At 47.9% G+C, this 25,273-nt stretch overlaps 1 protein-coding gene across 1 annotated transcript in view; it reads left to right on the top strand.

Moving 5' to 3' along the window:
* The window catches only part of GPRC6A (G protein-coupled receptor class C group 6 member A), a 60,206-nt gene extending 38,799 nt beyond the window's left edge, over window positions 1–21,407 (top strand). The window contains exon 6 of the mRNA XM_054997466.1: window positions 20,281–21,407. Within this exon, the coding sequence (XP_054853441.1) occupies window positions 20,281–21,407 (1,127 nt within the window). The remainder of the gene's footprint in view (window positions 1–20,280) is intronic.
* The last annotated feature ends 3,866 nt before the right edge of the window (window positions 21,408–25,273 follow it).

Below are 25,273 nucleotides of genomic sequence, written 5' to 3'. Positions count from 1 at the left end.
TGTTATAAAGCCACAGTATGTGTCCACTGCAGGACCTTTTGAAACAAACTTGGAATGCAAAGGTACTACAACTTTGAGGAAGGCAGGGGGAGAAACCCCAACAGAATTGCTTGCCAAACCCCCAGTTCTCTACAAGAGTTAAGAATGGTGACCATTGTACTAATGTGTCTATATGCTTTTTAAAAAAAGGCATTCCGTTATTTGCAAAGTGATTCTGAAGTACATTTAAGAAAATTCCAGTACCATGTATTTTGCTAGTGTTTAGCATAATAGCACCCCCCTGTTTCTTGATTTAATGGTCTTCCATTTAAACATTGAAAACCATTGGTAGAAGCAATGGTAAACACAAAGTTATAGGGATGATATGGAATTTGGAATGTGTAATGCTCTAAGAGCTATTGTGCTTAAAGAGTGTTGGAAAATCTCGACAGCAAAATGGGGGGAGAAACTTTTATTGCCACCAGCCACAGGAGATTTGGCAAAGGTGTTGTTGCTTACCTTTTTGCTCCAAGGGCTTTGGCAACAAGGAACCTCCAAAGGGCATTTAACATTCCTTCTTTCCCTGCAGCAGCGATGCTTGTGGTTTGAGGGACAGATACTGAACGCTCAGTGAATTGTAGCAACAACTTATTCCAGATAAAAGGATAAGAGTTTGTTTGTAGACAGAAGTAGAAAGCCCCAGTAGAATTTGGCATTAGTACAGTTCTAATTGGAGAGTCAATTAACTTAGGTAAAACTCAAAGGCAAGGAGAAATAAACAAATAAAAACTTCAGACTAGCAAGACACATTCCCTACCATAATCAAAATATTTTGCAGCTGCTGGTGTAAACAAGGTTCCTTACTCTTTCAGCATGGTCAGGGACGTGACAAAGAGCTGGGTAACTCTTTTTACAGATTATTTGAATTGTGTGTGTGTGTTATAAAAATAATAATAGCAACATTCAATTTATATATCACCCTTCATGACAACTTAACACCCACTCAGAGCAGTTTACAAAGTGTGTTGTTATTACCTCACACGACAATCACCCTGTGAGGTGGGTGGGCCTGAGAGAGATCCGAGAAGCTGTGACTGACCCGAGGTCACTCAGCTGGCTCCAAGACACTTCCAACTTAAGGCAACCTTATGAATTAACTATAAGATGTAAAGGAGTGTATGCTGTCATGTTGTCACAGGCTTCAAAGGAGGACAACCATAGAGTCAGCAAGGTAGAGAGGTCAAGAAGAGTCTTTCCATCCTTCCCTTCTACTATTCTGAAGCTATCCTTTGAATTGTAGATTGTATTTTCAAAGACTTTCTTCTTGCACCACACCTTTTGCCACCCCAGCCGGAAGGAAGAGACAGACACAGGCTTGGAATTAAAGGGCCGTTTATTAAATGACCATAACATAAACAAGGCAAGGGCCAACTAAGCGGTACAGGTCAAGCCCTGGGGTCAACTCCGGACCTCCGCCTTGACCTGTCTGGGCGAGCCCCACGCCCCCCGGGTGTAGGCCATCCTTTGAATGGCTGCAACCCGGGCTGCCAGGCCATGGATCCCCATTGAAGCACCTATTACGCCCCAGCCGCAAAGCATGAGGGTAGGCCTTGTATTGAGGATCCCCGCAGGTTTCTGCCAGCGTACGGTAGCCGCAACCAGGCATACCGCCCTTAATGGCAGCCCTGTCCCCACTCACGGGGAAGTGCCACAGGGTGCTCACCATCCCGCACCCTATTCCCAAAATCTCCTGCCAATGACAGAACAAACCCCTACAGCACCACCGCAAATACCTCACACACTGCCATTAGTGCAAGGTAGGCGAAAAAACCTTCCTTTCCCATGGCCAATCTGGGAAAAAAGGTAAAAATTCCTACCCGGCTCTGGAACAGCAGCCAGCTAGTCCTGCACTAAAACAGGGAGAGGTGGGTGGGCCGAGCTCTTGCAAAACTGCGGCCAGGGGAAGACGGAGCCGCCGAAAAACGGCCCTTGGCTCCGCCCCCTGGCCAATGCCCGGATGCCCGGGAAGGAAGGGAGCCTGCCTCCTTTCCTCCGGGCGGGGCGGCAAACGGAGACTCCCTGCCGAGGCTGTGAGCAGCCGCAGGGTGAGTCTTCTTGCCACCCCAGCCGGAAGGAAGAGACAGACACAGGCTTGGAATTAAAGGGCCGTTTATTAAATGACCATAACATAAACAAGGCAAGGGCCAACTAAGCGGTACAGGTCAAGCCCTGGGGTCAACTCCGGACCTCCGCCTTGACCTGTCTGGGCGAGCCCCACGCCCCCGGGTGTAGGCCATCCTTTGAATGGCTGCAACCCGGGCTGCCAGGCCATGGATCCCCATTGAAGCACCTATTACGCCCCAGCCGCAAAGCATGAGGGTAGGCCTTGTATTGAGGATCCCCGCAGGTTTCTGCCAGCGTACGGTAGCCGCAACCAGGCATACCGCCCTTAATGGCAGCCCTGTCCCCACTCACGGGGAAGTGCCACAGGGTGCTCACCATCCCGCACCCTATTCCCAAAATCTCCTGCCACCGCCAGGGTCAAGCCTCTGCTTAGACCCTCGCGCCCCACAGGTGGCCTAGTGCCACCCGAAGCCCTTGCCGCAGGTCATCCGTAAATATGTCATTGCCCCCTGGTGACAAATGCACACCATCGCCTCGGTAGAGGTGGGCAAATTCGGCCCTAATCTTGGGGTGTGGCACATAAACACCCAAGCCTTGCCCCAAAGATTTCCTAATATCATGGTTGGCCTTACGCCGGGCCTTCTCTATGGCCGTGGGATTTAAAGCATCCCTCCAAACCCGTCTTTGTAGCATTTCCGACCAAATTATAAGCACGCTCGGCCATCGGCTGCTTATATATCTCAGGTCCGCAGCTACTTGCAAGGACAGGGCTTTGCCCTTCATGAATCCCAGGTCATTACCACCCAGGTGAATGACCAGAATATGCGGGGGCGGACCCTTCCGTCCCCGAAACAGAAGGGGCAACAGGCCAGGCCATTTAAGGCCGCGCCGGCCCTGCCACTCCACCGTGGCCACAGCGCTCAATCCCAGCTGGGATCCAATCGGCTTGTTCTTGGCTTGATTGGCTGCCCAGAACACCATGCTGTGGCCACAAATCAGTATTCTCTTCCTCGAACGGCCCGACACAGCACCTGAGGAAAGAGCAATTAGTACGCCATTTAAAGTCAAGGCAGGGGCCGGATGTAGGCACGATATGCCCCCGACCGCCACCTGCCCACTCTCTGTATAGCCTGCTGAGGGTACCCCATCGCAGCTGCTGTCGAGGCTGCCCCAATCCGGAAGGAGTGGGTGCCGAATTTGACCCCTGACAGGCCAATTCTCTTAAGCGCCCTCTCTGTCACCACCCAAAACTGGTATTTAGTCAGTGGGGACTGATCTTCGTGGCGGAACAGGACCCCCTGGTCATCCCCACGAAGTGCGACATATTCCCTGAGGGCCTTAACAGGACATAGCTCCTGCTCATCGCAAGAGTCGAGAAGCAAAGTGCTCCCTCGCTGTCGCTGGTCCGTCTTGGACCGCCTAATTGAAAGAGAGACTGTATCCCCTACAAATTTAACATCTTTGGCAGCCAGGGCACGGCCAGAAGCATCCTCACGGGACGAGGCCACTAACTCGCTGATTCGCAGAGCTCCAAAGAAGGCTGTCAAGGAAGCTGCATGGAACAGCTTCCCTTCAAACGCCGAGGAACATACCTCGCCCCAAGCGGTCCCCAGCCCCCTCAGAACAGAAGGGGAGATGGGCTGCCTGGGGTCACTTGGCGTTCTAACTTCCCTGGCCCACCCCTCTAACATTTTTCTAATCCTGAAAACACCTGTGAATTCAGGGAGGCCATGCGCCTTGCTGGCAAAGGCCAAAGCCGCCAACTGTCCCCTGATAGTTTTAACAGAAAGACCCCTCCCATGCTGCACTACACAAAAGTGCATCAGGTGTCCAGGAGGGATGGGCCACGACTGCTGGAGCCCCTCTGCTGCCCTGAATTTGTAGATCTGCCCTACCGCACGGTCGTAGGCCCGGCGTGTGCTGGGGGCAATGGACAGCTGGATGGCTCTATTTACTTCCGCCGTCCAAGCTCCCACAGCTCCTGGGGCATCCTTGCTGGTTGCCTGTTGGCCCAAGGGGCAAGCTGCCAGAATCGTTCCATCTGTTGGCGAGACAAAGCGTCTGCCACACCATTGTTAACACCTGGAACGTGCCTGGCCCTAAACAAAATGTTCATCTGTAAACATTTCAACGTAAAGGCTCTTACCAGCCGCATCACCCTGGGGGACCGAGATGCCATGGTGTTGACCACATGCACCACAGCCAAGTTGTCACACCAAAAGTGGACCGCTTGGTTTGCCAGCTGAGACCCCCACAACCACACGGCCACTAACAAGGGAAAGAACTCCAAAAACGTAAGGTCTTTGGACAATCCCTGGGCTACCCAATCTGCGGGCCATTGGTCAGCACACCAATGCCCCCTGAAAAAGACTCCAAAGCCCGTAGACCCGGAGGCATCCGAGGTGACCTGGAGTTCAGCCTCTAACAGCAGATCTTCCCTCCAAAAAGTCACCCCATTAAATGTGGCAAGGAATTCCTTCCACACCAATAAATCCTCCCGCATCCCCTTGTTAATACGCAGTCGATGATGGGGCAACCGCAAGTTCCCCATAGCATCGCACAGCCGCCTGAGGAAAGCCCTCCCAGGCGCTACTGCCTTACAGGCAAAGTTTAAATGGCCAACCAATTGCTGTAACTCAAGTAGAGATACCTTGTCTCTACTCAAGCAGTCCTCCAACCTGGCTCTAAGGTCTACCACTTTCTCCAGTGGCAACCTCAAGGTCTGTTGAACTGTGTCCAGTTCAATGCCTAAAAACGTCAAGACAACAGCTGGTCCCTCCGTTTTCTCATGAGCCAGGGGAACCCCCAGTTCCTCCGCAAGCTCAATGAACCCTGCCAGTAGCCTGGCACACTGCCCAGTGCCAGCAGGCCCAGATACCATAAAATCATCTAAATAATGAATGGTGTCTGGGCAGGCACAGCGGCGACGCAACTCCCATTCCAGAAAGGAACTGAAGCGCTCAAAAGCAGAGCAAGATATGGAACACCCCATAGGAAGGGCCCTGTCCATATAAAACTTGCCCTCAAATGCAAAACCCAAAAGATCAAAGTCTTCTGGGTGAACAGGGAGGACCCCAGGACCTGTCAATCCGCCTGCGCCGGATCTTTTCCTTATCCCTGTCATCTATGTCATCTTTATCCTTCTTCTCCAGTTCCCTGAAGAGAAGGGTAAAAACGTCCACATATTCACCCCGTATAATTTTTTCCCGGGTTGCCTGGGTCAAATGATCACCCAGCGGCAATGCAGTGTCCCCGGGTGGCAAAGCACTATACGGGACAGTGCCATATGGGGAAAAGCCCAAAGGGGGGGAGCTAAAATGAGCCCCATACCCCCCCAGGGTGGAAAGAGGCATACCGTGGCTGCCCAGCCTGGTAGGCCCCCCATAGGTCGGTAAGCCATAAGGTTGATGGCCCGAGGCATAACCCGAACCCATAGGAAATGCCGCAGGAGGGGCGCCCTGGCCGAGAGAATCATGAGCAGGCCAGCCAGGCGTATGCAAGGGATAGGAAATCGGCTGGGATGCCCCAGCCGCCTCCTGCTGCCCCACAACACCCCACGGCCAACTGGCCACCTGTTGAGGCATGGCCGACTTACCCTCAGGAAAAGGCGGCTCCACGGCTATGGCCACCTGACCTACATCATCCGTCACCTCCGCCTCGACCTCCAAAGTGCCCTCGGGTAACGCGGTCAAAGGACCCTCCTCTGCAGCCGCCTCCCTGGACGAGCCCTCCAGAGCAGACAGACGAGAGAAGAAATCATTATAAAATTCATTCCTGGGCACTTTCTTAGCGGCCCGCCGTGATCGCACCGGCGCCGCTAACAGCCCATGTCCTTTGACCCTCTCCAAGGCTGCAAGCCTCTCTAGTAGCTCACGCCTAGTGGGCCCACTGTCGTCCTCATCTGATGAGGAAATGGTAGGCGGGGGCTTCCTAACTGCAGGGCGCTTAGCCGGCTGCTTGCCCTTAGATGGGCCAGATCCCTTTTTGGAAGGCATTATAACTGTGTACGCGCCAGAAAACGTCCCAACCCAATTAATGAATTAATTATGTCTCACTGGCTCACAGCCTACCCTCTTAACCACTATTCAATGTCACAGGCTCACAGCTAAAGGCAGCAACCTATATGCTGACTACTTCAGCAGGTCACTGCTCCCCAACAGCCACCAGGTGGCGCTGCCTAGTCTCCCAGTGTAATAAGATGGATGCCCCCACCGCAGCCAGAAGCTCAGGGACAAAATGGATGCCACCAACTGCCACAAGTAATAAGGCAGGCAGAAGGCACAGTGACCCCTAAGTATGGGAAGAGGCCTCTTAAAGCCCCCAAACATGGGAATCCACAGCCCTCCAACCACCACCCAGGCCAGAAGAGCGGGATGGAGGGGAGGGGGGGTGCAGGCAAATCTGTGTGCGCGCGTGTGTGCGTTTTTTTGTTTTTGTTTTTTTTTTTACATATACAACCTGGATCACAAAAAGGGGGGGGGGCTTAACCGGCCCACTAGGGGAGCAGGAAGGTGCACGGGAATAACACCCAATACCCCCGCTCCGCCCAAATGGGCCGCCCCATGGGCAGCAAACGCTGCTGCTGCCCCCAAACACAGCTACCGCCGCTGCCAAAAAGGCTCCGTTGCCACCGCCGCCAAGACTCCTCCGCCGCCGCAAGCTCCCCGCAAGCGCCGCAATAGGGCCGATTATGGCCCTTTCAAAGCGGCCGCAACTGGCCAAAAACAAAAAACAAAAAACTGGGCGCTGCTATCCACCGCGGCCAGAAAGAAACCGCGGCGGAAAGAAGGCCGAGCAAACAACACCCAGGCCTTCCCAACTCCCGGGAGAGAGCAGGGCGAAACGCGCTCCCTCTCCCCAGCGAGCAATCTCAGCTGCGGCCCCCAAAGCGCTCGGGAGGAGAGGAAGCAAAACGCGTCCTTCTCCTATCCGAGCTCTTGCAAAACTGCGGCCAGGGGAAGACGGAGCCGCCGAAAAACGGCCCTTGGCTCCGCCCCCTGGCCAATGCCCGGATGCCCGGGAAGGAAGGGAGCCTGCCTCCTTTCCTCCGGGCGGGGCGGCAAACGGAGACTCCCTGCCGAGGCTGTGAGCAGCCGCAGGGTGAGTCTTCTTCTCGTTGTTGCTTCTCTCTCCATCTTTGTCAGCATGGGAGTAAGACACAATCCTGCATCTCTCTGCATCCTGTCTGAGTAGATAGAACAGAATGCTTTCTCTTCCCTTTCATATCTACAGTGGAGTTATGTAAATAAAGGACTCATATTTCTTTTCTAAAGCTTAAATCTGGCTCTAAGTTTATTTCTCTGCACGCATTCTGACCGCATGACCATGCTACATGCTTTCTCTGCACATTTTATGCAACTTTGCTAATATTAATTACTTACAAAACATCGTATCATTAACAACCTTGTTCAGATCTTACAGACAAGAGGGTGGGGCTTCCTTTATTGAGTCAAACTATCTCATTGAGTCAAACTATCTCTTTTTTTCTTACTGCCTTCACTCTCCCTAGCATTATTGTCTTTTCTATTAAGTCTTGTCTTCTCATGATGTAACCAAAATATACCATCATTTTAACTCGTAGGGAGAATTCCAGCTTGATTTGATCTAGAACACACTTATTGGTCTTTTTGGCCATCCATTATAAAACTCTCCTCCGGTACCACATTTCAAATGAATCATTTTTCTTCCTGACAGCTTTCTTTATTGTCCATTTTTCACATCCATACATAATAACGGGGAATACTAGAGTATGAAGTATCATGACTTTGTTTCCCACTAATACATCCTTATTCTTTTCTAATTCCTTCATGGCTACCCTTCCAAGTATCTATCTTCTTTTCATTCTCCCATCTTCTGGATGGTCTCCAGAATCCCTGAGTACTGCAACTGGCCGCCAACTACGTCTTCCTCAAAGAGGCTTGGCTTCTGGGTGAGAAAATGAGTTTTGGAAAAGGGGCTAACCAAGACAGGATCAAAGCCATTGCACCATGTGGCAGAAAAGGGACAGGAAGGCAGGTCACGGGAGAAGTCTGTTTATTTATTTGTTTACCTTCAATTTCTATTCTGCCCTCCCCAAACTGGCAGGCTCAGGGCGGATTACATTCTATAAAACAGTACATTAATAACAACAATATAATTAAAAATTTTAAAATTAAAACAACAATATAAAACAGTACAATAGAAGTATTTAAAAGTACAAAGAAGGCAGCGCAGGAGTTTATCAATTTCAGTCCGCCAACGAATCCACCATATTAAAATTCCTTGTGTAGTTGATTAAAAGAAAGGTCGGTGGTGGATAATAATAATAATAATATAATAATAACATTCGATTTATATACTGTCCTTCAGGACAACTTAATGCCCACTCAGAGCGGTTTAAAAAGTATGTTATTATTATCCCCACAACAAACACCCTGTGAAGTGGGTGGGGCTGAGAGAGCTCCAGAGAGCTGTGACTAGCCCAACGTCACCCAGCTGGCTTCAAGTGGAGGAGTGAGGAATCAAACCCGGCTCTCCAGATTAGAGTCCCATGCTCTTAACCACTACACCAAAGTGGCTGTCACACACCAAACTGGATGCCTCTAGCAGGGAGGGCATTCACCTCTATTTGGCCGGTAGGGGCCCAGCTCAGCCTCCACCATATGCCTGGCAGAACAGCTCTGTTTTACAGGCCCGGCAGAAAGATAACAAATCCTGCTGGGCCCTGGTCTCATTGGACAGAGCGTTCCACTGGGTTGGAGCCAGAACCGAAAAGGCCCTGGCCCTGGTTGAGGCTAAGCGGTCCTCCCTGGGGCTAGGGACCACTAGCAGCTGTTTGTCACCTGATTGAAGCTTCCTCTGGGTGGTCCCACAGATATGCTGGTCCCTGTCTGCACAGGGCTTTATAGGTAAGTACCAAAACCTTGAATCTAATTTGGTACTCCGCTGGCAGCCAATGCAGCTGGCGCAATACCGATGTTATATGTGCACTACTAGGCACCCTGGTGATGACACGTGCCGCTGCATTTTGAACCAGCTGCAATCGCCAGATCAGATTCAAGGGAAGCCCCACTTAGAGTGCGTTACAGTAGTCTAGCCTAGAGGTGACCGTTGCCTGGATCACTGTCGTTAAGTCATGGGCAGAAAGATAAAGGGCAAGCTGCCTGATCTGTTGAAGATGGAAAAAAGCAGACCTAGTAACCGTTGCGACCTGAGCCTCCATTTTCAAGGAGGCATTTAGGATCACCCCTAGGCTCCTGACCTTTGGAACTGGCATAAGCAACGCCCCATTGAGGGCCAGGAGCCGGAGCTCCGAATCCACACACACATGACTCAAGTACGGGGTCTCCGTCTTCATAGGGTTTAGTTTCAGCTAACTTTGTTTCAGCCATCCAGTCACAGCTTCAAAAGCATGCTCCAGGACATCCTGGGCCAAGCCAGGCTGACTGTCCATCAACAGATATAACTGGGTGTCATCAGCATACTGGTGACACCCAAGTCCGGGTTGGATGTTGGGTAACCAACAGCAGCAATGACTCCTATATCTTATATATTTAATACATTTTTATCTCACTCTTTCCCCAAGGAGCTCATCGATCTCCCCTTTTGTATTTTATCCTCATAACAACCATGTGAGATAAGTTAGGCTAAAAGAAAGTGGTTGTCCCTAGGTTCCTCAGCGGGTTTCCATAGCAGAGTGGGGATTCAAACCTGGGTGTACCAGTTTCTATTCTGGCTCTCTATGCATTTGTACATTCACATTTTGGGCCTTCAGAACCACAGATTCGTCGTCGTTCTTCTGTGCAGCCCCACATTGGGACTGCGCAGGCGCAGGCCAGCCGCGGAGAGATTATCCTAGCTTTTAGAGTTGTTAAAGGGGACGCTCAGCTCCACCGCGCATGCGTGGTAGCGTTCCCGCCAAAAATGCAGCCATTAGAGTGAGCGTCCCCACCATTCCCTCAGTTCCTTTTTCGCCACAGTCGAGAGAGGTTCTTCTCCTAGTGGTTCTAAGTGCTTTCACTGTCAATCGTTATTTCTTCGTTCACGGCTCAGGATATATTTTATTTAACATCTTAGAATATATCCTGCCTCACGATGTCCCAGACATTGCTGTTTAAGAAATGCCAGCGCTGCGGTATGAAAATGACCCAGTCGGACGGTCATGATCTTTGCCTGTTCTGTCTGGGTGAAGCCCATGTTGTTGAGCGCTGTGCCATCTGCCAATCCTTCATGCCGAAGGCGAGAAATGATAGAAAGGCCAGATTGATGGCTTTCCTGTGGGAGTCGAATCTCCTCCCTCCCAAGCCGTCGGTAACACAGACTGGTAAGAAGTCTCGCTCGGCTGTCCCTTCCCCGTCTCCGGCCGTTTAGCAGCCCTCGGATCAGGTCCGGTCCCCAGATCCGGCTGACCCTTCCGTTCCAAGGGATCCCGAGCCCGCATCGGGTGAGCCTGTGGTTCCAGCAAAGAGCCGGTCTTCCTCCCTGCCATCGGACCACTCCGAAGACCAAATCTAAGCATCGGAAGCGTGCTGTGTCTGCGGCCACTCTTAGCCGGGGTCGTTCATCCCCCGCGCCTGTTGTCATTGAGGAGGAGGCTGAAGAATTCCTCCATACTCCGTCTTCTCCCCGCACTCTACCTCCTGTCAGGATGGATGAGTATGTGGCCATGCCGAGCCTCTCAGAACCGTACATGGCTTTTGAGCATTCCTTGCCTTCCGCTTCCGCTCCACCTGAGTTGCCGGTTCTGTCTCAGCCTTCAGTTCCGTCCAGGGATCCTCCTTCTCATTGTTCTGCACTGATGCAGTGGCCTTCGCAGGCACCTCCTGCTCCCCTTCCGCCATGGCATCCTGTTCCTGGCATCGAGAACCTGGCGATGTGGCAAGACTTCGTCTCTTGGGTACAGTCGTCAGCAGCCCTCCTTCAACGCACCACTCCTCCGAGCTCTTCAGTTCCGACTCAACCAGCCATGCCTGCCTACCCTTCGATGGTGCCTCCGTATCCTTCCACCTCGCAGGGGGTGTCTCATCCCCCGGCCATGCATCCGGCCTGTTTATCGGTTCCAGCCATGCCACCTGCCTCGGTTCCGTTGCCTCCACCGCCAGAGTTTTCCGGTTCCGATGACGAGGAAGGTCTCGCATCTCCATTGGATTTTTCCTCCGATTTAGCCTCTGATCCGTTCCCGGAGGAATCCGTGGGGGAAACTCGCTCCTCTTCCCCTAATGAGGACTACAGAATGTTTGCGGAGCAGATGGTCTGCATGGCGAATGCCTTGGAAATTGATATCTCGACTTCCACTAACAAGCCGAAGAGTAAGATCTTGGAGGCCCTGTATTCCGGCTCCCCAGCCTCGGTGGCGTTTCCTCCGGTGGAGGATTTGATGGATAATGCACATTCCTTGTGGCAAACCCCATCTTCGGTTCCGGCGACCGCACAGAAGATTGACCGATACTACCGGCTCAAACAAGACGACTGTCCCTTCCTCTTCATCCACCCCAAGCCTTCCTCTCTGGTGGCCGAGGAAGTACACTCTCGGTTCCGAGGCGGTTCCTTGTCAGCTCCGGCTGATCGAGAAGGCCGCAAGCTTGACACCTTCGGCCGCAAGGTCTATTCTTCAGCATCCCTCAATTTCCGTATAACCCATTTTCAAGCTATCATGGGCTCGTATAATCTGTTCCTGTGGAAGCGTCTGTCTTCCTACCTTCCTGATCTGCCCGAGGACCATCGCCCTCTGGTCAAGGCATTGCAAGCGGAAGCCTTTAAGCTGGCCAAGCAGCAGATGACTTCTGGGAAGGATGCTGCTGATTGCTCTGCCCGTTCCATGGCCTCTTCCGTGGTTCTCAGACGGCACGCTTGGTTGCGTTCTACTGCTCTACCCCTTGATAAACGAGCAAAAATCAAAGATTTCCCCTTAGAAGGTGCCCTCCTGTTCTCTGAGAAAACGGATGACTCCCTTTCTCAAATGAGAAAAAATCATCAAACCGCAAAGTCCCTGGCAGCAACCTTACGTTCTGAGGTACCATTCCACTCGGTTCCAGCCTTACCAGCCCCCATACCAACCTTACCACCAACATCAAGGGCGATTCCCCTACCATCAGCCCTACGGTCAGCAGTCCTACTCAGCCCCACAAAGGCATGCGTCTAAGAGGTCTTCCCGGTCTAGAGGGAAACAGAATCAGCCTGCTTCTCCGAAGGCCCCGGCTTCAGGACAGAAGTCACTGTTCTGACTGGACAGGGACGCTACCCAGTGGGTCCCTCAGGACACTGTTCAGCTTGCTCCGTTTATGGACAGGCTTCGTCCTTTTCTGCCCATTTGGCAATGTATTACTGATGACTCTTGGGTCCCTGCAATCATGGCCCGTGGTTACAAGTTGTTGTTTGTTAACCCCCGCCCCTCTTTCTCTCCCTCCACGTTCATCTAAACCCTGTTCTGATGTTGTTCTGCATAATAATGTTGTTGAGTTACTTAACAAAGGTGCTGTTCGTAAAGTTAATCTCTCAGAGTTTCCTTATGGGTTCTACTCCAGATACTTTCTGGTTGACAAAAAAGATGGAGGCTCTCGGCCCATATTAGACCTTAGGGGTCTCAATGCCTACATTAAGGTCCAGAAATTCCAAATGCTGACCTTGGCAAAGGTGATAGGGCTCCTGGAAGTGGGCGTCTGGCTCACCATCATTGACTTAAAGGATGCCTATTTCCATGTGTCCATCCATGAGGGGCATAGGAAGTACCTCCGCTTTCTTTGCGGAGATGCGGTGTTTGAGTATACAGTTTTGCCCTTCGGGTTGGCTTCGCCCCCCGTATGTTTACAAAATGTATGTCAGCTGTGGTGGCGTTTTTGAGGTCAATGGGTTGTGTCATCTACCCTTATCTGGATGACTGGCTCCTGGTGGGGCCGTCTGCAGATTCCCTTAGGGATCACCTTGCCCTCACCATGTCGGTGCTCTCTAGATTGGGCCTCCTGGTTAATTTTGACAAGTCTGTTCTTTCTCCTGTCACAGCCATACTGTTCATTGGGGTCCACTTTGACTCCCCCTCAGGGAGAGCGTATTTACCCCCTGATAGGCTGCGCAGGTTAGTCTCCCTGGCGCGCCTTTTTATTTCTAACCGATACCAAACAGCCCTTATGGTCCAGACCTTACTTGGTCTCATGGCCTCTACTACTGCTATGGTGTTTTTTGCACGGTTGCGTATGAGGCCTTTGCAAAATTGGTTTATCCGTAAGTTCAACCCTTTGACGATGAGCCAACATCAAAGGTTCTCTATTCCCAGGCCGGTCCTTAGGTCCCTGGACTGGTGGACGATCCCCCCAAATTTGTCTGCAGGTTATCCATTTGGTGCCTTTGTGGCTGATGTCACTGTCTCTACTGACACCTCTACCTTAGGCTGGGGAGGGTGCTGTGGCACCTTGACAGCCCAGGACACTTGGTCACCAGCTGAAGCTAACATGCATATTAATGTGTTAGAACTTCGAGCGATCCGTTACTCCCTTGCTTCTTTTACAGATGTGCTTCGCAACAGACGGGTTCAAGTCCTTTCGGACAACACGACAGCCTGTTACTACCTGAACAAGCAGGGAGGAACGGTCTCGCTGAAGCTCTGCGCAGAAGCCACTGCTCTCTGGAACTGGGCCATAGACAACAATGTCCTGCCACGGGCCATACACATAGCGGGGGAGTTCAACACCTCGGCGGATATGCTCAGCAGAGTGTTCCTGCCCCAGCACAAATGGTCCCTCAACCCTGCCTACCTCCTACCGATTTTCCACCAGTGGGGGTGTCCGCAGGTCAATCCCTTTGCAACGGCCACCAACAGCAGAGCTCCCATGTTCTGTTCCCGGGCCGGGTTGGACCCTCAATCCCTGGGGGACGCATTCCAAATTCCCTGGACCCCAGGGTTCTTCTATGCCTTCCCGCCTACCCCTCTCTTGCACAGGGTTCTCTGCAGGATCTGAGTCTTCAAGACCCACTGCATCCTGGTGGCCACATGCTGGCCCCGCCAAGAATGGTTTCCTCTGTTGCTCTCCCTCTCCCAGGGACGATGCCTGCCGCTGCCACCTGTTCTGGACCTGTTAATCAGGGACGGGATCTGGCACCACGATGTAGACGTTCTGAAGCTGGCTGCCTGGCTCCTGCACCCCCCGGAGTAGCCTTGTCTTCTGGGGTCCTCCAGGTCATTCTGAATGCCCGGAAGCTGTCCACCAGGGTGTCCTACTATCGGAAGTGGTCTCGCTTCTCCCACTTGTTAGCCCCTAAAGGGATTTCCCCCTTTGTCTGTCCCTTGCCCCTGATTTTGGACTACCTCCTGGGTCTGCATTCTGGAGGCCTGTCCTTTAGCAGCGTGAAGGTGCATATGGCTGTGATCTCTGCTTTCCACGAACAGATTGAGGGGGAACCTGTTTTCGCCCACTGGCTTTCAAAACAGTTTTTGAAGGGTCTATTTAAGTCTTTTCTGCCTAGGGCTCCACCTGTTCCTCAATGGAGCTTGCCCTTGGTCCTTTCCCAGCTGATGCTCCAGCCCTTTGAGCCGCTAGCGACCTGCCCCTTGCCCTTGCTGACGCAGAAGGTGGCCTTTCTGGTTGCAGTCACATCTTCTAGACGGGTTGGGGAACTCTCTGCCTTCCGCATTGACCCCCCCATTTTTGCAGTTTTTCCCTGAGAAGGTTGTACTCCACACCAGTATTGAATTCCAACCTAAGGTGGTGTCTAAGTTTCACTTGCAACAAAAGGTGGTCCTTCCTTCCTTTTTCCCAACACCCTCTTCCCCAGGGGAACAAGCATTGCACACATTAGATTTGAAACGTGCTTTATTGTACTATTTGCATGGGACCAAGAGTTTTAGAAAGTCATCCTCACTGTTCCTTTATTACTCTGGCTCACATAAAGGACTTGCTGCTTCTGCCCAGTCCATCTCACGTTGGATAGTGTCTGCAATTCAACTTTGTTACCGCCAAGCTGGAGTGCAGTGCCCTTTTTCATTGACTGCCCATTCCGGGCTCAAGCCGCTTCTGCTGCCTTCTTCGTGGCGTCCCTCTACAGGACATCTGCCAGGCGGCAACTTGGTCTACGCCAGACACCTTCATCAAACACTACTCTGTGGACGTGAATGCAAGACGAGAATCAGCTGTTGCCACGGCTGTCCTGCATTCCTTATTTCACTGATCACTCACACCCGCCTCCATTGGTGAGTAGCTCGCTATACTCCCAATGTGAGGCTGCACAGAAGAACGACAACGAAAAACAGGGTTTCTCACCTGTAACTGTTGTTTGTCGAGTATCTTCTGTGCAGACACACATTCCCTCCCTCCTGCCCCGCTGTGAGTGCTGTTTTTCTATATACTTTGCTCTCCAGCGGCTCAGTTGGACTGAGGGAATGGCGGGGACGCTTGCTCTAACGGCTGCGTTTTTGGTGGGAACGCTACCGCACATGTGCGGTGGAGCTGAGCATCCCCTTTAACAACTCTAAAAGCTAGGATAATCTCTCCGCGGCTGGCCTGCGCCTGCGCAGTCCCAATGTGTGTCTGCACAGAAGATACTTGACGAACAACAGTTACAGGTGAGAAACCCTGTTTGTTTTTATGCTAGAATGGTTCACAGAAGAGGTAAAGGGGGAATATGGAGGACATTTGAGGGAGAAATAAGTTAGGATGATGATTGAACGAAGGAATAAAAATCTTTAACTATTTCAATTTCTTCATTGTCAAACTTTAAAATTGTGTAATTCCTCAGTAGTCATTACTTTTGTCTTCTTGATGTTCAGCTGCAATCCTGCTTTGGCATTTTCTCCTTTAACTTTTACCAGTAGTTGTTTCAAGTATTCTCTATTTTGTGCCAGTTACATGGTGACATCTACATATCTCAAATTAGAAAATAGTCCAGTAGCACCTTGAAGACTAACCAACTTTACTGTAGCATAAGCTTTCGAGAATCACAGTTCTCTTCGTCAGATGCATGGAGGGTAAGAAGAAACTGGTCAGATATATAGGTGGAGAGGGGAAGGGGAGTAGATGCAATCAGTAGCTTCTGATAATGGGATCAGTTTGCTTCTGATAATGAAATCAGTTACTTCTGATAATGAGATAACCATTCATAGTCCCTATTCAATCCAAGCCTGACTGAGTCAAATTTACATATGAATTCCAATTCAGCAGCTTCCTGTTGGATTCTGTTTTTGAAAGGTTTCTGTTGAACTACAGTGACCCTTAAGTCCTTGATGGAATGTCCTGATAGATTAACGTGTTCTCCCACTGGTTTCTGGATGTTGCCATTTTTAATGTTAGATTTGTGTCCATTTATTCTTTTGTGCAGAGGTTGGCTGGTTTGTCCCATGTACAGAGCAGATGGACATTGTTGGCGCATGAGGGCATATATCACTTTGGAGGATGAGCAGCTGTAAGAGCCAGAGATAGTGTAGTTGACGCCATTGGGTCCTGTAATTGTATTTCCTGGGTAGATATGAGGGCAGAGCTGGCATCTGGGTCTGTTGCAGGATCTGGTACCTGTGTTGGTGACTCCACTAGCCGGTTCATGGTTGTACGTGAGAAGTCGTAAGGTGCTACTGGACTCTTTTCTATTTTGCTACTACAGATTAACACGGCTAACTCCTCTAGATCTATATCTCAAACTGTTAATGTTCCTTCAGCCAGTTTTCACTCCATATTCTTATAAATCTAATCCAGCTTTCCTTATGATCTACATATAAATTGAACAGACGGGGAGATAATATACATTCTTGTTTGACACCATTGCCAATTGGAAACCATTTTGTTTCCCCATATTCTGTCCTAACAGGAGCCTCTAGGCTAGAGTACAGATTGTGCATCAACACAATCAGATATTGTGGCTCTCTTCGTCAAAAGAGAGCTGTGGCTCTCAAAAGCTTATGCTACAATAAAGTTGGTTAGTCTTAAAGGTGCTACTGGACTCTTTGCTATTTTGCTACTACAGACTAACACAGCTAACTCCTCTGGATCTGCGGCACACCTGTTTCTTTTAAAACCAGCAGCTTTTCATGATCCAAACCATCAAAAATGTTGCTGTAAGCTATAAAACACAGGTTGATTTTTTTTTGAAATTCTCTAGTGTATCTATTAAGCATCATAAATTTGCAATATGATCTCTAGTGCCTCTTCCTTTTCCGAATCTAGCTTGAGCATCTGGAATTTCTTGTTGCATTTATAGTAAGAGGCTTTGTTTTAGAATTTTGAGCATCACGTTGCTTGCGTGGGAAATTAATGCAATGGTCTTATAGTTTCTGGAATTTTTGGTATCTTTTTTTGGAAATGTAATGTAGACAGAGTTTCTAGTCTGTGGCCTATAGTTTTGTTTTCCATATTTGTTGTCATATTCTTGTTAAGGTTTTGTTGGACTCAGTTTCTGTAGCTTAAGATAGCTTTATTGATATCCCATCTACTCTGTATGATTAGTTTCTCCCAATTGCTTTGAGTGCAGTTTTCACCTCACTAAAATTGCATATTCTTCATAAAAAGATTGCTTTTATCTATTCTGTATAGTTTTTCAGAGTATTATTTCCATCTTTTTTATTATTTTGTCTTGATCAGTTACTGTATTTCTTTGTTGATCTTTCAGGTTCCCTAGCTGTGGTTTGATTTCCGGGATTTTGAAGAACAGATTTCTTGTTCTTCCTTTTTTTGTTCTTTTGATTCTCATCTATCGTTAGCAATTTTAACAGTTTCATCAGTCATCTATTGAGGCTTCTTTCTTTTGGCTACAGGAATAGTCTTTACTCTTTACACATTCTTCTTGATAATGTCTGTGGTTTCAAGCCACAGTTCTTCTGGTTCATATTTAATTGAACTTAGTAATTCAAATCTGTTCTTGACACTGTTTTTCTTCAGAACTATTATTTAGATTATATCTTGGCACTGTGATTCTTTTAATATTTCTTTTCAGCTTTATTTTAATTTTTGATATTAACCATTCATGGTCTGTACCAGAATCAGCTCCTGGTCTCCTGGTTTTAGCAGTGAGAATAGAGCTTCTCCATCTTCTGCTTCCAATTATGTAATCTATTTGATACCTGTATTGGCCATCTGGTGAGTTCCACATATACAGTGGTCTATTTGGTTGCCAGAAGCATGTGTTTCCAGAACATGTTGTTTCCTTCACTCTCCTGCTTCATTTCATCATCCTAGTTCAAATTTTCCAACAATATCTGATTCTGTTATGTCTCCTATTTTTGTGTTCTAGTCACCTCTAATTATTAACGCTTCTTGTTTAGATATATTATCAATTTTTTTCCTGAACATTTGCATAAATTTTTTCCTCTTCAGCATCTGTAACTGGGGCATAAACTTGAATGATGTTTATGTTGACAGGCCTTCCATGGAGTCTGATTGATACTCAGACTTTGCATTATAATTTGTGATTGCTTGTGGTACATCTTGTCTCACAATTAGAGCAACACCATTTCTTCTGAGTTTGTCATTTCCAGAATAAAATACTTTGTAATTTTCTGACTGAACCTATCCTAATCCAGTCCACTTCAGTTCACTCACACCCAGGATTACAATTTTTAAACATTCCATTTTACGATTTTGCTCTTACCTGGATTCATATGTCTCACATTTCATGTTCCTATTATGTGAGTCTCACAGTTTTGGACTTTCCTTTTGCATCTATTTATATCAGCAGATGGACATCCTTTTGGCTTTAATTCAGTCCCATCATTAAGATCATTGCCATTTGTACTTGTCCTCTGCTGTTCCCCAGGAGCCAACTGAGACCTGGAGGACATGTCATCCAGCATTGTATCTTCTTTTGTTTTGGGTTGTCTCATTATAGGGTTTTCGAGGTAAGAGATTATCAGAAGTGGTTTACCATTGTCTTCATCTGCACAGTATTAACCAGGATTAGCTGAAGTGTCACTGTTGTTGTCTGTGAATGGTTCTCTGCCAGTGTCACCTTCCACTACTGCTGCTGCCCAATAGCTATCCTTCAAAGATTCTTCTGCTCCCATCACCATTGGGACTGTCAATTCTCTTCTGCTGATGAGACTATTGATTCCTGAAGGGGGTGGATGCATCTAAATCTGTTTCAGCATTGACCATTCCACATTGAGTGACTGATCTAGGTATTTAGACTCTTAACAGGCTCCCGCATCATGCTAAGTTGTGTATCAAAGACAGGGATTTGAATTCTAGAGTCCACTTATCTCTGTCCTCCCCTGCTAAAACATTGCTGACTGAATAATATCTCGAGCCAAACATGTATGGCACACTGCAGGCTTGCCAGGTCTAGGCTCCTCTGGAATAGGGCTACTGCCTTGGCCAGCTATACTTGGGATCCATAGACTAGAGCTTGGAGTTGCAGGCAGGGAACTTGAACAGGAGCTGGAACACAGGGCTTTTGCCCAGTAGATCAGCACAATGCAGCCTTCTCAAGCCTCAGCCTAAACAGGCTGAGAGGTGATCAGGCTTATCTGCATCTGCTGGCAGGTGTTGAGGGTCCTAAGACTGAGTTGTGCCTTGGGAGGATCCTGCAAAGCAGCCTTGTTCTGGGTCTAGCCTGGGATTGCATAGGGCTAGTCTGGCAATTTGCCTCCTTTGTGCCACTTCAGATTGGGTCTTTTGTCAATGCTGCTCTTGTGAATGGGAACAGAGCCTGAGGGGATACAGGCCAGGATTCAAATCCTGACTGGAGAATGCCTGGTAGTTATCTTTGAGGATGGTGGCAAAGCAGGTAGCAGGCTCTGGCAGGTGGGTCTCTGGTGCAGCTGGAGCATGGTCAGTAGGCCCTCCCTGACCCCTCTGGTCCTCCTAGTTTCCTGGCCTTGGCTCCTCAGGTTCTTCCTCTGAGCCCTCTAAGTCAGTCACTGTGCTGATCAGAGGAAGGTCATAACAAAACCTGTAGTTATGATTTAAAGAGCTGGTTTAAATTCTTGCTTACCTGTGTTTTAAAGACTGGATTTGGTATAACTGTTTTATTTGTGCATTTGTTTTCATATTTATGGTAACCTGCTTATAAATATGTGCAACTGAGGAATTTGTTATCTAATTATTTTAATCTGTGCAATTGAGGAATCTATGTTATCTAATTATCATAATCATCATAATAATGGGAAAGGGTAATCAATTAACTCAGTGGTAATAGTTCTGGCTTCTCAGAACCCCAAAGTTTCTCCCAAAGCTGAATGTCACAAATAGGCTAATTTTCAAGACCTCTATTTTTCTCCACATTTAGATATGGATTATTGCATTTTATGCAACAACAGAACCCACTGGTCCCCTGTGAACAGTTCGACATGCTATAAGAAGATGATTCAGTACCTCAACTGGAATGACTGGTTTGCTATTTTGTTACTGGTTCTCTCTGCTCTTGGAATTGTGTTGATTTGTGCCATTATCATAATATTTACTAGAAATGTGGACACTCCTGTTGTAAAGGCATCAGGAGGCCTAACTGTCTGCTATGTTATACTCCTTTGTCACTTTCTTGCTTTTGTTAGTACAGGCTTTTTCATTGGCAAGCCCAAACCCTACAAATGTAAAGCCCGACAAGCTCTTTTTGGCATCAGCTTTGCACTCTGTATTTCATGCATTTTAATTAAGTCACTGAAAATTTTACTGGCTTTCAGTTTTGATCCCAAGATACAAAAAATCCTAAAGTCTCTCTACAAACCCATTCCCATTGCATCCCTTTGCACTGGCATCCAGGTTTTGATTTGTGTGGTATGGATAACAGTCAGAAGCCCTTTTGTTGAGGAGAATTTCTCCATTAGAAGGGTTATTATACTGGAATGCAATGAAGGCTCCGTTGTGGCCCTTGGGATCATGTTAGGTTATATAGCTCTTTTGGCTTTCGTATGTTTCATATGTGCTTTTAAAGGCAGGAAGCTCCCTGAAAACTACAATGAAGCAAAATTCATAACCTTTGGCATGCTAATTTATTTCATTGCATGGATTATATTTATTCCTGTCTACACAACTACTTTTGGCAAGTATTTGCCAGCTGTTGAGATCATTGTCATTTTAATATCCAACTATGGGATCCTAAGCTGCACATTCTTCCCCAAATGTTATATCATTTTGTATAAACAAGAGGCAAATACCAAATCAGCCTTTCTAAAAATGCTTTATAACTATTCTTCCAAAAGTGCAGGGAATCTCAGTGTAAACCAAAGTTCTTTGGACTCCAAGAGTACAACACCTCCAATTCCCAACACAAATGCTTGCTCTAAGAGTGATAAAAAATGGTTAAATGGCAGCTGCCACTTCCAGGCATCTGGGTACAGGGAAATGAGAGGGGACATACCATCACAGACTATAGTAGGGCCTGGAATCCCAAGGAGAAGACTGTCCAGTATATGATGAGGCTGCTTGAAGGCTTGAGGCTAGATGACAAGACATCTGCTAGACTCATTTCTTTTTAAAGGTCTCTCCTCCCTTGATTCCCCATTTCAGCAGCACTCAAGAGATGTACATCTGTACAAATATAACACTAGTTTCCTGAAAACTGGTTATCAAATTGAGGGTCAGGGATGAATACCACTTTCCCTTTTTCCTCTAGACTCCAGCACAAAATTCCCCATTCCCTTTTCACAACATAATTAGGACTTAGAACTATGGTCTTAAGAATGTTAGCATCAGTGCAAATGTAATTCTGAACCACAGGAATTTATTTGTGCTTTTTAGATGGGAAGATTACTGGCAGGAATACCTTATATCCCTTCCATTTAGGGTTGCCAATCTCCAGGTGGTGGCTGGGTGAGCTCCTGGAATTAAAACTGATCTTCACAGGAATCAGTTCCCCTAAAGAAAATGCCCGCTTTGGAGGGTGGATTCTGTGTCATTATACCCCACTGAGGTCCTTCCCCTCCCCAAACTCCACCATCTCCAGGAATTTCCCAACCTGGAGTTGGCAATCCTATTGGTATTTTGATGACATGGATGAATAGCAGAATGTAAGGAAATGCATTATCTTTTTATCCTACAAATAAAGGAGACTACTCTTGAAAAACAAATGACCATTCAGCAATTAAGACCCCGAGTCCAAATGTCTCATTTTAAACAATTATTTGGTAAGTCCTCCATTTGAAGTAATGGTGCTGCTAGTTTGAAATACAGCATGATAGTTGGTTTCCATGATGAAGTTTACCTACTATCACACAAATGTCTTAGTTGTAACTGTTGAATATTAGTCCTGATTTTCCTTTTCTGTGAATATACCAGGAGTGTGTATCAATCAGGAGTGTGTATCAATCAGGAGTAGGTGAAATGTTTAAAAACATATATTTCAGTATCTAATAATTTTTGCAGTACTTCAGCCTATAGTAAACTGGAAAGTAACTCTATAAAATAATTATATTTCAAGTGCTTAGTGGACTGCTTCTGTTACAACAGAGATTTTGTTTTCCTATTGAATTTGTGCTAAAATGAATGAATGGAATCATAAACTGGGTTGCATCCTATGAAGAAAGGAATAGTTATTGGGCTAATATTGACATGAAGGGCTGCATTGAGGAGGAAAAACCAGGATCAATCACCTTCTTCCCTTTTTGTCAGTGGACCTTCCACTGGTGCCAGAGGTGGTCCCCAGCCCTAAGGAAGCCCACCTCGTTTCAACCAGGGCCAGGGCCTTTTCAGTCCTGGCCCCAGCCTGGTAGAACGCTCTGTCAATGGAGACCTGGGTCCAGCGGGACATATTATTATTCCTCCGGGCCTGTAAAACAGAGCTGTTCCGCCAGGCGTTCGGTGGTTGAAGGGGGTGGTGCCATGTCGGCCTCCCACCTTCGGGGTGGGTGGGGGTTCTCCTCACCATTGCACTTGGTTAATTTATTTCATTATTGATGGTTGTTGGGGGTTTTCCGGGCTGTCTTGCCGTGGTCTTGGCATTGTAGTTCCTGACGTTTCGCCAGCAGCTGTGGCTGGCATCTTCAGAGGTGTAGCACCAAAAGACAGAGATCTCTCAGTGTCACAGTGTGGAAAAGATGTAGGTCATTTGTATCTACTCAGGAGGGGTGGGGTTGAGCTGAGTCATTCTGTAAGAGTTTCCCAGGGTGTGGAATGCTAATGGCGGGAGGCTTCACTGTATCCTGAGGCGGTTCTTTTGCATATGGATTGGTGCTTGATGTGCTAATCTTCTCTGCAGGGCTATTGTCGGGTGTGGAGTGTTTTGTTGGCCTGGTGTTTTTCAGAACTGGAGCCCATGCTCTGTTCATTCTTAAGGTTTCTTCTTTCCTGTTGAAGTTTTGCTTATGCTTGTGAATTTCAATGGCTTCCCTGTGCAGTCTGACAAAGTAGTTGGAAGTGTTGTCCAGTATTTTGGTGTCCTGGAATAAGATACTGTGCCCTGTTTGAGTTAGGCAGTTTACATCGGGACCACAAAGCGTAGCATCCAGACAAGAATAAAAGAACATGAAAGACACTGCAGACTTGGACAGCCTGAAAAATCAGCAGTGGCTGAACACAGCCTAACTCAAACAGGGCACAGTATCTTATTCCAGGACACCAAAATACTGGACAACACTTCCAACTACTTTGTCAGACTGCACAGGGAAGCCATTGAAATTCACAAGCATAAGCAAAACTTCAACAGGAAAGAAGAAACCTTAAGAATGAACAGAGCATGGGCTCCAGTTCTGAAAAACACCAGGCCAACAAAACACTCCACACCCGACAATAGCCCTGCAGAGAAGATTAGCACATCAAGCACCAATCCATATGCAAAAGAACCGCCTCAGGATACAGTGAAGCCTCCCGCCATTAGCATTCCACACCCTGGGAAACTCTTACAGAATGACTCAGCTCAACCCCACCCCTCCTGAGTAGATACAAATGACCTACATCTTTTCCACACTGTGACACTGAGAGATCTCTGTCTTTTGGTGCTACACCTCTGAAGATGCCAGCCACAGCTGCTGGCGAAACGTCAGGAACTACAATGCCAAGACCACGGCAAGACAGCCCGGAAAACCCCCAACAACCATCGTTCTCCGGCCGTGAAAGCCTTCGACAATACATATTTCATTATTGTTTTGTATATTGATTTTAGTATTGTGGTTTTCTTGTTTTTATTGATTTTAAACTGTTCACCGCCCAGAGCCCGTGGGGATGGGCGGTATATAAATTGAAATATAAATAAATAAACAAATAAATAAATAAATAAATAAATTTGCTAGGGAAGAAAAAGAGAATTTTTGTCCAGGTTCCTCTCCTCATTGTAGCTCCTAGTGCTGCATGGCTTTTTGTCTACAAGGCTGCCCTGATCTCCTAGTAATGCTTCTTCAGGGGATCACAAGAGCTGCCAGAGAAACAAGGGAAGAGCTAGATCTTCAAGGTCCTTACTAGACGTGGGCACAGACCAAAAAATGGACCAAAATTTTACATGGACCGCGCTGGTTTGGTGTTCACAAGCTGGCAGGTCGTGGGATGCACTTTTTTCATGGATGTGACAAACTTTGGCTGGTCTGTTGGTCCGTTGGTCTGTGAAACCAGACATCCTAGCGCCAAGCAATCAATTCCCTAGGCAACGTAGGAGCTGCCTGCAGACCTTTTGCTGCGCTTGAAACACACCTGTCTTACCCTGAAAACCTTGATAGGCAGCTCTGGCTGCCAACCCGAGAGCTCCCATTATTCTCTATGTGAGCAATTAGTATATAAGACACAGTGCGGCACCACGGTTTCACTTTCCAACTGCTTGTTCCAGGAGGTTTTTTTAGGATTGTGCCAGAGGGAGGCTTGGGGCTTGTGTTGCAGTAAGGCTCTGGGTGGAAGCAAGCTTATTGGGTTTCCTTGGCTGAAGGATCGTTCTTATTTCTCCTTTTTTTCTTTCAATTCTTATTTGCTTGTGAAGCAGTGGGCTAGCCTAGGGCTGTGCTGCAATCCAGTCTCAGAGCTGCAGTCAGTTTCTGGGTGCAAGCTTATTGGGTTTCCTTGGCTAAGGGCTCATTCTTGTCTCTCCTTTTTTCCCTTTCAATTCTTATTTACTTGTGGGGCAGTGGGCTACCCTAGGGTTGTGCCCCAGCCCAGTCTCAGAGCTGCAGTCAGGCTCTGGGTGTAAGCTTATTGGTCTCCTTGAGGGCTCACTCTTCTGTCTCATTTTTTCCCCTTTCAATTCTTATTTGATTAAGGGATGTTGGCCTAGCCTAGGGATCTGTCAATTGCTGCAAGCCAATGCAAGTCAATTGATATTTGCAGGACCTATTCTATGTACTGGAAGTTTCCTGGGGGTGGCT

The sequence above is a fragment of the Eublepharis macularius genome, chromosome 1 (assembly GCF_028583425.1).
Source record: "Eublepharis macularius isolate TG4126 chromosome 1, MPM_Emac_v1.0, whole genome shotgun sequence".
Taxonomy (NCBI): Eukaryota; Metazoa; Chordata; class Lepidosauria; order Squamata; family Eublepharidae; genus Eublepharis; species Eublepharis macularius.
This window is presented reverse-complemented; position numbering and strand designations above follow the sequence as displayed.